We start from the raw sequence: 12,370 nt of genomic DNA, 5'->3' as shown, positions 1-12,370 counted from the left end.
TAAGCCTTGCAAGCAATGTAGCTAATGAGTTAGTTACGTGATGTAGCATTACAGAACGAGTAAAGAGACTTGTCGGTAACGGGATTGAAGTAGGTATTGAGATACCGACGATCGAATCTCGGGCAAGTAACATACCGATGACAAAGGGAACAACGTATACCTTTATGCGGTTTGATCGATAAAGATCTTCATAGAATATGTAGGAACCAATATGAGAATCCAGGTTCCGCTATTGGTTATTGACCGGAGACATGTCTCGGTCATTTCTACATAGTTCTCGAACCCGTAGGGTCCGCACGCTTAATGTTCGGTGACGATCGGTATTACGAGTTTATGTGTTTTGATGTAACGAAGGTAGTTCGGAGTCCCGGATTTGATCACGGACATGACGAGGAGTCTCGAAATGGTCGAGACGTAAAGATCGATATATTGGAAGCCTATGTTTGGACATCGGAATGGTTCTGGGTGAAAACGGGAGTATACCGGAGCATCGGGAGGTTACCGGAACCCCCCGGGAGGTATATGGGCCTTGGTGGGAGAGAGGGGAAAGGAGCAAAGGAGGGGGCACCCCCCTAAGCCCAATCCGAATTGGGAAGGGGCCGGCCCCCTTTCCTTCCTCCTCCCTCCTCCTTCCTTCTCTCCTAAATCCAACAAAGCAAGGGGGATCCTACTCCCAATGGGAGTAGGACTCCCCTTGGGGCGCGCCTAGGAGGCCGGCCCCCTCCCCCTCCTCCACTCCTTTATATACGGGGGAGGGGGGCACCCCATAGATACGCAAGTTGATCATTGATCTTTTAGCCGTGTGCGGTGCCCCCCTCCACCATAATCCATCTCGGTTATATCGTAGCGGTGCTTAGGCGAAGCCTTGTTCCAGTAGCAACATCATCACCGTCATCACGCCGTCGTGCTAACGAAGCTCTCCCTCGAAGCTCTACTGGATCGTGAGTTCGCGGGACGTCACCGAGCCGAACGTGTGCAGATCGCGGAGGTGTTGTACCTTCGGTGCTAGATCGGTCGACCATGAAGACGTACGACTACATCAACCGCGTTGTCATAACGCTTCCGCTTACGGTCTACAAGGGTACGTAGACGATACTCTCCCCTCTCGTTGCTATGCATCACCATGATCTTGCGTGTGCGTAGGAATTTTTTTGAAATTACTGCGTTCCTGAACAAGGGGGTCCTCGGTTGTTCGGGCTATTTGATATTGGCCGGACTGATGGGCCGTGAAGATACAAGCAGAAGACTTTCCCCCCGTGTCCGGGTAGGACTCCCCTATGCGTGGATGGCAAGATTGGTGTCCGGATATGTTATTTCCTTCCCCCACAAACCGGCTCTGTACAACCCTAGGCCCCTCCGGTGTGTATATAAACCAGAGGGTTTAGTCCGTAGAAGCTATCAGAATTCTTATAGGCTAGACAACTAGGGTTTAGCCATTACGATCTCGAGGTAGATCAACTCTTGTAACCCCTACACTCATCAAATACAATCAAACAGGAAGTAGGGTTTTACCTCCATTAAGAGGGCCCGAACCTGGGTAAACATTGTGTCCCACTTGTCCCTTGCTACCATCAATCCTCAGACGCACAGTTCAGGACCCCCTACCCGAGATCTGCCGGTTTTGACACCGACAGGGGGCTCCTGGGAGGTCTTATATACTGACCCCCAGGGTACAACGGTAATGCTACACGATCACGGGGCCCTGGTGTGATCCTCTAGGAGCTGGCGATGGGGGCCGCTGGGTCCACTGGGTGCGGGTCTTGCCAGGTTCGTCGGGTGTGGGTCCGGCCGGCAGCACGGCACTGTGGCACACCGTGTCTTGCATCATGAGGCGGATAGTGCCGCCCAACTACATGATTGCGTTGCTCAGTCGCCGCCCGCCCTAGGTGGGGGTGTAGGGAGCACTGTAGCCACGCCCGCTCGGCCCGGTGTAAAAGAGGGGAGCACTGTGGCCATGCTTGCCCCGTCGTGGAGAGTCGTCCTGTTGTGCGTCCGGAAGGACTGGTCATCGTCTTGTGGCTAACCCGCATAGGCTAGCCGGCCGGGCCGGGTAGCCATGCCGAGCCGGCTCGCGCTGAGGAGACGGTGGGCCGGCCAGCCGGATTGAGGGGCGTCGGCCACCCCGTTGAAAAGGGATCCGGGTTCCAATGCCTACCCGGGGTCATCCCCCCGACATATACTTTTATGAATGGTGTCGACAGGAGTTGGTACAATTTTGTGGAGAATGCTGGCTTGACGACTTCCACTTAGATAAGTGTACTCAATATTACCAGCTCACCGACACTTTCGGCAAGATTTAAATATATACCCCATCATACTGCACCTTGAGTTGTCTTTCGGTTATATGATAAATCTTAATTTTTTTTTGCGGGGGATATGGTAAATCTTATAACATGTATATTGACGAGTTTTGTTATGCATTCAAAATCCCATTTTGGGGTTCATATGATGAACCTCGAAAGAGTGATTTTGAGTTGTTTCTTAGGAGTATTTGCAATGGTGAAACTAGGGGAATTATACATGGAAGAATTTGCAGTATTCATTTTCCTTTTGTTCGTTACTTTGGCTATTTCATAGGAAAGTGTTTGATTGGTAAACAGGACCCTAGTGCCACTTGTGCTCATGACTTAAGTAGTCTGCATTCTGCTTTGCATGATAGTAAAATGTATAACCGGGGGCTATTATTGCTCGTCATTTGAGTAGGAATGCTGGTAGTGTTTGGCTTTGCTTTGCTTTGCTTTCCCTGCCGGCAGGCAGTACGCAGTAGGCAACCGCAGGCAGAAAAGCCCGAGTCCACACACCGTCTTCTCAGTTTCCACCCCCGCTGCTGGCGTTGAGCCATTCCCCTCCTCAAACCCTCCCCTCCCATCCCCACCCAAATGCTGCCCCCGCCTCGCCGTCGCCGCCGCCCAAAACCCTAGCCCCGCCCCGATGCCGGAGCCCCCCGTCCCGGCCTGGCTCCGCGGCCTGCCCCGCGCCCCGGAGTACCGCCCCACCGAGTCCGAGTTCGCCGACCCCATCGCCTTCCTCTCCCGCGTCGAGCGCGAGGCCGCCGCCTTCGGCATCTGCAAGGTCATCCCGCCCTACCACCGCCCCTCCCGCCGCTACGTCTTCGCCCACCTCAACCGCTCCCTCCTCTCCTCCCCCTCCCACTCCCCCGACCCCGACCCCGACCCCTCCTCCTCCAACCCTACCGCCCCCGCCGCCCTCTTCACCACCCGCCACCAGGAGCTGGGCACCGCGCGCCGCGGCCGCCCGCCGCCGCAGGTGCTCAAGCAGGTCTGGCAGAGCGGGGAGCGCTACACGCTCGACCAGTTCGAGGCCAAGTCCCGCGCCTTCGCCAGGGCCCACCTCGCCGGCCTCCGCGACCCGACCCCGCTCGCCGTCGAGTCCCTCTTCTGGAAGGCCTCCGCCGACCGCCCCATCTACGTCGAGTACGCCAACGACGTCCCCGGATCCGGCTTCGCGGCCTCCGCGCAGTCGCATCGCCGCCCGCACAAGAAGCGGAGGCGGGAGGGCGACCCGAGTTCGCCGGATGAAGGGGACAAGGCCACGGGGTGGAAGCTCTCCAGCAGCCCCTGGAACCTCCAGGCCATCGCGCGGGCTCCAGGGTCGCTCACCCGGTTCATGCCAGATGATGTTCCCGGTGTCACTTCTCCCATGGTCTACATCGGGATGCTCTTCAGCTGGTTCGCATGGCACATCGAGGACCATGAGCTCCACAGCCTCAACTTCCTGCACACCGGTGCGCCCAAGACGTGGTACGCGGTCCCTGGGGATCGGGCGGCCGAGCTTGAGGAAGTTATCCGTGTGCATGGCTATGGAGGCAATCCTGATCGCCTTGGTATTTATTTCCCTTTCTTATGTTTGCTTATGTGATCAGTATATTCATCGTTCTAGTATTATGAATCGACTGAATGTTTGTTCGTGCAGCGTCCCTGGCAGTGCTTGGGGAGAAAACGACATTGATGTCCCCTGAGGTCATTGTAGCCGCTGGTCTGCCCTGTTGTAGGTACATTCTCTGAAATGGTCACTGCTCATTGTTTTCTTGTCAAAAAGTGGCTATGGTACATTAACATTTAATTTCTGCACTGATATGCATTCTGCATCTGTGCTTCAGATTGGTGCAGCATCCTGGTGAATTTGTGGTGACGTTCCCAAGGGCCTACCATGTCGGGTTTAGCCATGGTCAGTTCATCTAGGCTTTAGATTTCATTACACCTGTTGTTATGACATTCCGTTATCGTGATTTGATAATTGTTAGACTATGTATTACAGCTATGGTGTAATTTTATGTTTATGGCACTGGCAGTAAACTAAAATAATCCACGATTGCCCGTGCCCTGATGTGTGCTGTTGTTGTATTGTTACATCAAAATAACTTTTGATATCTAGGTACATATCAAAACTACTAGGGAACTCTTGATTTTTTTTTTGCCAGAAGTCCGGCCATGTTTGATTTTCATATCGTTATAGTTGTTTTGCTGCATTGGACTTCTACCCGTTTTGTTTATAAACATTCAAAGAATTTAACTTCGTAAGTCTATAATGCTGCTCTAAAGTTTGTTAATGACCAGGATAGTGTTATCTCTGCATGCCTGTAATATTAAGTTGAGGGCTTCTACTATGACTTAAACTCCCCTGAGGTACTACCTATGTATAAGGACAATTTATTTTGCGCGACCACCAGATAATGTACAGCGTAGAGACTGAAGATCTACATCTATGCATTTTGATTGTTCTGTGCAGCAGTTCTAAATGGCCTGACCAATATATTACAGGATTTAATTGTGGAGAAGCTGCCAACTTTGCAACTCCCCAGTGGCTGAAGTTTGCCAAAGAGGCCGCAGTTCGAAGAGCTGTGATGAATTATCTTCCAATGCTTTCTCATCAACAGCTACTGTATTTGCTAGCAGTTTCCTTTATATCCAGGTAAACTTTTATTTATGACCCTACATACAGATCAATGCAGAATACTTTTTTTGTCTCCCTACAAGAGCCAAATGGTAGAATAAGCGGTTTAATTAGATGTACTCGTTAGCTCTGGCATAACAAAGTGATTATGCATGGGATATACATTTGTTAGGTCTGGATGCTGAATTTCTTATGTATAAGTTCAGAAGTATTTGTACATCTATTGGAACTTGTGTGTGTGTGTGGGGGGGGGGGGGTAGTAGGCGCCTGCATCATCTGGTACACCAAGATAACAAATTTAAATTATTTGCTCAGAGACCAGGGAATCATATCACATTGATAGATAAGTGATACCATTGAAACATGAAAATGAGTTCTGCAGTAGAAGATCCCCAATACAAGTATCGAATATTGCATTAGTACTTCTCTACCCGTAGCTTATATTTTTGTTGAAGGCTGCATCTGGTTAACATTGTGGCTTGCCAACCATCATCCCACTAGCTTGTAGGAGCAAAAATCACCAGTTGCTGTTATGTGGTTTAACATAAATTGTAACTTGGTGCTGTCCCTTATCCAGTTACCTATGGTGTGTAAGACCCATTCTGATTCTTTATTTGCCCAACACACATCAATGCTGCGCCTTCACAAGAGAAATTAGTCACATAACTTCTTATAGATAAGAAGTTAGGAACAGAAATGATCACCATTCGAATCTACAGAGACTTTTTATCGATGGCAATAGGTATCATTAGCATTTCACTGTTCGGAGGTGCGATAACATGGCTGAAGGTAACACTTAGTATTAAATGTAATAGGAAAATTCATTATTTAATACCATTCAATGATCATGCATTTGGCCTGTATCTTGTCAGAATTTAACATGTATAATAAACTGATAAAATAGTAGAACTTCAGAGTTTAGGAGAACACCACAGAAGCCCAAACACTACAGTTAAAAAGAGAAGGGCAGGAAAGCTTTAAATGATAATGTCCCTAGGACCTCTGAACGCTCCAGGTTCTCTTGAGAAGCTAGCAATGCCATTTTAAGCTAACAATGTCATTACCTTTACATTATATGTATTGAGATTTGTATCTTCCTGTTTGTAGAAGTGGTTTAGTTATGTTGGACAGAATCATGATTGCCTTCTGTGTCGGAACTTATGGCTAATGAAACATGTAACATAAAAAATCATTGACCAACCAAGCACTAGCACTTGGCATTGTTGCAAGACAAAATGACAGACACCAGAATTTCCGTGGAATAAATTTTGCTCCACAGGAGTCGAACCCCAGTGGGTGGGTTGGTGCTAGCGCATCACTCCCCAGTCCCCACAGACCGAGCAACGCTTGGTTCGTGAAAGAAAATTTATCATAAGAAGCACACCTGTCATTGTCGTATGATGACAAAGTTGTTCTCTTGATCAGTTGGTCTCCATGCTATAATTATGGATTTAATTATGCTTGATTTCTAGTGCTTTTGGTCCATATTAAAATCATGAGGCTGCCAGATGATTATTAGGTTTATCATTCAGAATCTTGAATCTAGTTGGTTATTTTGATTTCAGAACCCCCAGAGAATTATTGTATGGAATTCGAACCTCTCGTTTGAGAGATCGGAGAAAAGAAGAAAGGGAACTACTAGTCAAACGGGAGTTCTTACAAGATATGATTAGTGAAAATGAACTTTTGTGTGCTTTTCTCAAGAAGAAATTAATTGAAAATGCTGTTCTATGGGAGCCTGACCTGCTGCCATCTTCTACTGCTTTACATTCCTGCTCCTCTGGCCCAAAAGCTCCTTCGAAGGTTGATGATGTTCACAGTATCAAGTCTGTCCCCAAAGAGAACAGTTCATCTGATGATATTGCATCTAGAGCTGGGATACAACCTAAATGCATGTCTATGGACAGCAAATCATCTGATGCCATGTCTGCTGCCGAGGCGCAAAAACTTGATACTGACACTGATGATGATGGTGACCTTCCTTTTGATTTGAGCATTGATTCTGGCTCATTGACCTGCGTTGCTTGTGGAATTCTTGGCTTCCCATTTATGGCAATTTTGCAACCCTCCAAGAAAGCATTGGAAGATATGTCCCTTGTTGATATAGAGAGATTTAAGCTGAATTGTGAAAAAGAGAACCATTCAAATGCAATTCCATGTTCTCCTGATGATAGCATTTCAGGTATGTCCAGCTTTTGTAGTCTCTTACAGGTGCAGGAACTAAGTGAACATTTTACTGACAGGTGCAGATTTGTTTTGTGGTGTCAATTGCCATCGTTGGTACTTCTCGCTCTTGTCATAGTTCCGCTTATATGATAAACCTCACTAGGATCAAATTCTTAGTATCCTTGAATCCTTATTTTCTCTTTTCGTCAAACATGATGAGCGATCCTGTCTTTTAGCACGTTACAATTAATGGGTATGGTCAAGTAGAAATATTCTGTCTAGAATAATTGCAATACCAATGGAATTCTTGCTGTGTGCTAATCATTGATTACATCGCAGCTACTTTGTTTTAATTACATTGTTTGCTGATTTTTTGGTGATACATGGAACACATTACTAGACCCTTTTTTCTGACTGTTCTCTTATATATTATAATTGTTGAAGTGTATATGTAGATTGCCTAGCCCTTTCCATCAGTTCTGACTTTTGGTTGCGTTGGCTAGTGCATGAAGCTTTAACATGGTATCAGGGCCTAAGGTCTTGCGTTCAAGTCCTGGTTTTCGCAATTTATCCAAAAATTGCTGCTCCCCCCCTCTGTGTCCACATATAGGCTTCTTGAGCCATACCTCCGAGTCTATTCACCTGTTGACTTCCCTCGTCACATGTGAGAGGGGTTGTTGAAGTGTATATGTGGATTGCCTAGCCCTTTCCATCAGTTCTGACTTTTGGTTGCCTTGGCTAGTGCATGAAGCTTACCAATAATTAGTATCCTTGCTTGTTTATTAAATATACTTTCTTGTACATTTCATTCTTTCATATTTCAGGTTTAGCCACAGTGATATGTTTTGTTTTTGCATGTGTGAATATTTGACAAAGGTTTCTCCTTATTTGCCAGGACATCCAGTTATTGCCAAAAGACCTTCCAGCCCTGTGGCACAGTCTAACTTCAGTCATCAGAATGCGGAATCAGATAAAGATGGTGTGGGACTTGATGGACCCCTACTACCACATAATAATAGTGCACATTCTTGCAATAGTGAAAATACCCTTAATCCGGGCATCAACACAGAGACAACTGAGACGAAAATACCGAGTGCTCGTTTTGGTATAGAATTTAGTAAACAAACTGGCAGAGGTGATATTGATGCACAAGCCACAGAAAGTTGCGGCAACACTGTTGACTGGAATATAACCTCTGCATTTGTACGTCCCCGTATCTTCTGCTTGCAACATGCACTTGAGATTGAGGAGTTGCTTGAAGGCAAAGGGGGTGCACATGCTCTCATCATTTGCCATGCAGGTAGAGTATGATGCTAACTTCCTTTATTCTCATATTCTCTTTTACTGCAAATGCCTGATGCACGCTGCCTTGATCCTTAACACTGGATATGAAATCAGCAATTCCTCTTTTGAGTTTTGACACACTTATGTGTTGTCATCATGTTTGGTTCGTTAAAGCTTTGTTAGAAGATGCTAAATTGGTTTAGATTGTCTTCATCTGTGGGACTTATTTTCTTTGTATTAATAAAGTTATGGCTTCTTCCTCTATATAAAAGACTAAACTCTTGAATATACTATGAAAATCAGTGTATTATTTTGTATCATTGAATAAATCTCCGATCTTTTGTAATCCAAGTGATAAATCCCAAAAAAAAATATAATAACATGGAACATATTGACTTGTATAAATTTATTCCAGTAGATACTAATTGGAGGGGATGGTCTTGAAGCCCTGTACTAGGATGGAGCACATAAATTACTGCAATTATTTGTACAAAAGCCAATTTATTTTTTGAAGGATATAATACAATTGAACTCTGGTCTTCTGGTGTTTGCTCGATGTGATTGGTGTCGGTATTCGCTGGTGTTATGCAAGTGAACTGTGCTTGCAGCTAATTGCAGTCATATCTGCTATGTGTGGAAATTACAGATGACACGTGACTTGACCCACCATGTCCTATTTTTGTAAATGGTCTTTCTGTTGGATGCTATATAAAACAGTACAGAATAATGCGATGATGGAATAGACAATAGATAGAATGAGCATAGGAGTCAAAGTAGCGGTGCTTGTTTAATTAGCAAAAAGAGTGGCATCTGACTGTTTATGGCACTAAGTCCAAACTTTAGGTCAAAAGGATCACTTCAAAGATTGCGCACATATGTCCTGAAGCGATCCAGGGAGCTCTTGGCCCACATTTCCTTCTCTGTTGACCCAAGAGTGCTAATTGCAGATGCATGTAAATGACTCTAGCTCGGAGCTTATGCCTCCTTCAAAATATCTCAAGTGAACTCTTGTTCTGAATCATGATTAGGAACCAATTCTACACATGTTAATGCCATAATTTGATTAGTGTATTTCTTGAAGTTTAAAAATTCCCCTTATTTTTTTTGCAGATTACACCAAGCTAAAAGCACTTGCAATATCAATTGCAGAGGAAATTGAGTTTCAGTTTGACTGTAAAGATGTTCCACTTGCAAATGCGTCCAAATCTGATCTACATCTAATCAACATTTCAATTGATGACGAGGGGTACAAGGAAGATGAAAGAGATTGGACAACACAGATGGGTCTAAACATGAAATATTTTGCCAAGCTTAGGAAAGAAACACCAGGTTGCCAAGAGCAACCTCCTTTGTCATTTTGGAAGAGATTAGACATCTCAGATAAGCCTTCGCCTATTTCTGTCGTTCCAAACCTCAAATGGCTCTGCAGAAGAGCACGAACCCCATATAGGGTTGTTGGTTATGCTGCCTGTCGTAATGCCACAGTAGGTCCTGACGTGGTTAGCCCTGCAGTTACAAAGGCTGAGATGGGCACTTCTGGAAATGCTTACGAGAATGCCAAAGAACAACGAACTGCTGAACAAGATGCCCCTCTGGAGCCAAGTAGGTTACAAGAAGCTGACGATGTTGCTGATATGCACACGTGTTCTGAGGACATTGATCAAGACATGCATTGTCTGATTGGTAGCAAAAGGCAGCGAACCGCTGAACAAAATGCCCCTCTGCAGCCAAGTAGGTTGCAAGAAGCTGACGATGTAGTCGATATGCACACGTGTTCTGTGGACAATGATCAAGACATGCATCATCTGATTGGTATCCCTGTTGCTGCTGCTGAATATCCGATGACGCATCAAGTTTGTGAAGGTACAGTAAGTGTTAGCACCTGTGAACTTGACGATCTGGTAAGTGCTAGCACTAGTGATGATTCAATTTGTTCAGCGCATTCTCAGGATTCACCTGGGGTGTCAGATGACTTTACCACTGAACAGCAATGTGTCCAGTCAGATGAGTTGACTAGTTCCGTGGCTATGTCCGCACAACAGTTCCTTGTAGATGGAAGCATGACTGCAGAAGACAGCAGCAATCATGAAAACTTGGGTTCTTATAATGTCACTTCAGAGTGCAAAGACAAACAGCTCCAAGTTCAACAGGAGCAGGAGAATATTGAACTTTGTAATAATGCTGGCAGAAACTTGGCCGCGGCAGTACAGGTCAATTCCGGCCATTTTGGTGACAAGGCCGTCAATCTCGAGAGCGCTATTCCTACTGAGTCACAGCATGAGTATCCGAAGAGAGATGCCATCGTTTTGGAAGGCATGCAAGCTGCTTTGACGACTGTGGTCTCTGGAGAAAATAGAAATTCAGTTAACACAGAGTTGGATTCTCTTGGTATTTTACTTGGAGCTTTAGCAGAAGAATCCATTCTAGCTGATGTTCCTGGAAAAGATGAGGTTGACGATGCTTCCTTGACATTGATGACACTGGCTAGCATTGACCAGTCTGCAGGTGATGTTGCACACAATGAAGTTATAGAGACGTCTAGCTCTTCCGTTGGCGCATCTATTTCATGCAAGGGACGGACTTTGCCCAATTTGGCATCTGATGGATCGCTTAGGATTCAGAATGCTGAAATACAAAATAAACAAGAAAATGCTGAAGAAGTTGGTGCCTGGAACTGCCAGGGTTTGAAGAACAGCAGAGGAATACTTGACAGTTCAGCAAACAGTTTATCTGATACAGGCAAAAGTTCAGGCACACCAAAAGCTTATCAACCAGACATATTGTCTAGAAGCATTGGAAGCTCAAAAAGAACAAGTATCATATGCTATGTCAGACGCAAGCGCAAGCAAAAAAGAAAGAGGGAATCTGAGTTAAGTACCAGTAATTCGCAAAGTTTTGGGAGCTTTGCCCGCGCTCCATGCGAGAGGCTGAGGCCCAGGAGGAAACCTGCAGTAATTGAAGAGCCGGCAGAGCAGATTGAAACCGCAAAACCTTCCGCTGCCGCAACCAAGGGCAAGAGGTCCAAGGTGGTGGAGTTATTTCAGTGCGAGATCGATTTCTGCGACATGACATTCGAGAGCAGAGCCGAGCTCCGCGCCCACGAGCGCAACATCTGCACCGACGAGTCGTGCGGCAAGCGCTTCCAGTCGCACAAGTACCTGAAGCGCCACCAGTGTGTCCACCGCGACGAGAGGCCCTTCAAGTGCCCCTGGGACGGCTGCGGGATGACCTTCAAGTGGCTGTGGGCGCAGACAGAACACATAAGAGTCCACACGGGGGAGCGCCCGTACGAGTGCTCAGTCCCTGACTGCGGGCAGACGTTTAGATACGTCTCGGACTAGTCGCAGTCGGCACCGGAGGAAGTTTAATCATTACTGATTGGACGTCGCAGTCGGCACCGGAGGAAGTTTAATCATTACTGATTGGACGTCGCAGCGGTGCTGGGGGGCAAAGGCTCCTCCTCCGGCTGGTGCTGCATTGTGTGTTGAGGTACGTTGGTCCTTTGTTTGTTGTAGCAGGCTAGCAGCTCACGTATTTAATTAACCGCCCGATGGCTGGTAGTCCTAGTGTTAATTCCCTTCGTTAACAATGTGCCAAGTGTAGTCTAGGATGTAGAGATAGATTGGGGGGTAAAAGGCCAGATGGCCCTTCATTCTTTTTCTCCGTCAGTCCAGTCATGTATGTAATCCCTTGATAAAGTTTTATCAATTGCGATGATGCCGAAATCTCCCTCAGTTGAGTCATGTATCTAAACTAATCTATGCTAAAGTTTATCAATGCAATGATGATGACAGATCGTCTGGTTCGTTCGTTTTTCTCCTGAGGTTGTCGAATTATTAGCAATAGGATCTTGACATCATGCGAGTGGTTTGGGATTTGGTTTTGTGGTAGGCGAAGCAGCATTGTTGGGAACCTTGCAATTGCAGACCTACTGATTCTTTCTGGGGCACACGCTACACGTGATTACAGCATTGATTTGTACACTCGTTAAACAGTCTGAGGCGTT

The 12,370-nt window shown here is 46.2% G+C and overlaps 1 protein-coding gene across 1 annotated transcript; it reads left to right on the top strand.

The window, feature by feature from the left end:
- The first annotated feature begins 2,807 nt into the window (after positions 1–2,807).
- Positions 2,808–12,157, top strand: LOC125552939 (probable lysine-specific demethylase SE14). The gene is made up of 7 exons (XM_048716665.1): positions 2,808–3,844; positions 3,934–4,012; positions 4,121–4,188; positions 4,782–4,932; positions 6,480–7,096; positions 7,976–8,380; positions 9,475–12,157. The coding sequence occupies exons 1-7, from the start codon at positions 2,932–2,934 to the stop codon at positions 11,703–11,705; spliced, it is 4,464 nt and encodes a 1,487-aa protein (XP_048572622.1). The 5' UTR covers positions 2,808–2,931; the 3' UTR covers positions 11,706–12,157.
- The last annotated feature ends 213 nt before the right edge of the window (positions 12,158–12,370 follow it).

This window comes from Triticum urartu, chromosome 4 (assembly GCF_003073215.2).
Source record: "Triticum urartu cultivar G1812 chromosome 4, Tu2.1, whole genome shotgun sequence".
Classification (NCBI taxonomy): domain Eukaryota; kingdom Viridiplantae; phylum Streptophyta; class Magnoliopsida; order Poales; family Poaceae; genus Triticum; species Triticum urartu.
The sequence above is the reverse complement of the archived record's forward strand: the minus strand, read 5'-3'. Positions and strand labels throughout refer to the sequence as shown.

Coding starts and splice junctions, on each gene's coding strand:
- LOC125552939 (XM_048716665.1), top strand. CDS start 2,932: ATGCCGGAGCCCCCCGTCCCGGCCTGGCTCCGCGGCCTGCCCCGCGCC. Junction 3,845..3,933: donor AGGCAATCCTGATCGCCTTG/GTATTTATTTCC, acceptor TTGTTCGTGCAG/CGTCCCTGGCAGTGCTTGGG. Junction 8,381..9,474: donor TCTCATCATTTGCCATGCAG/GTAGAGTATGAT, acceptor TTTTTTTTGCAG/ATTACACCAAGCTAAAAGCA.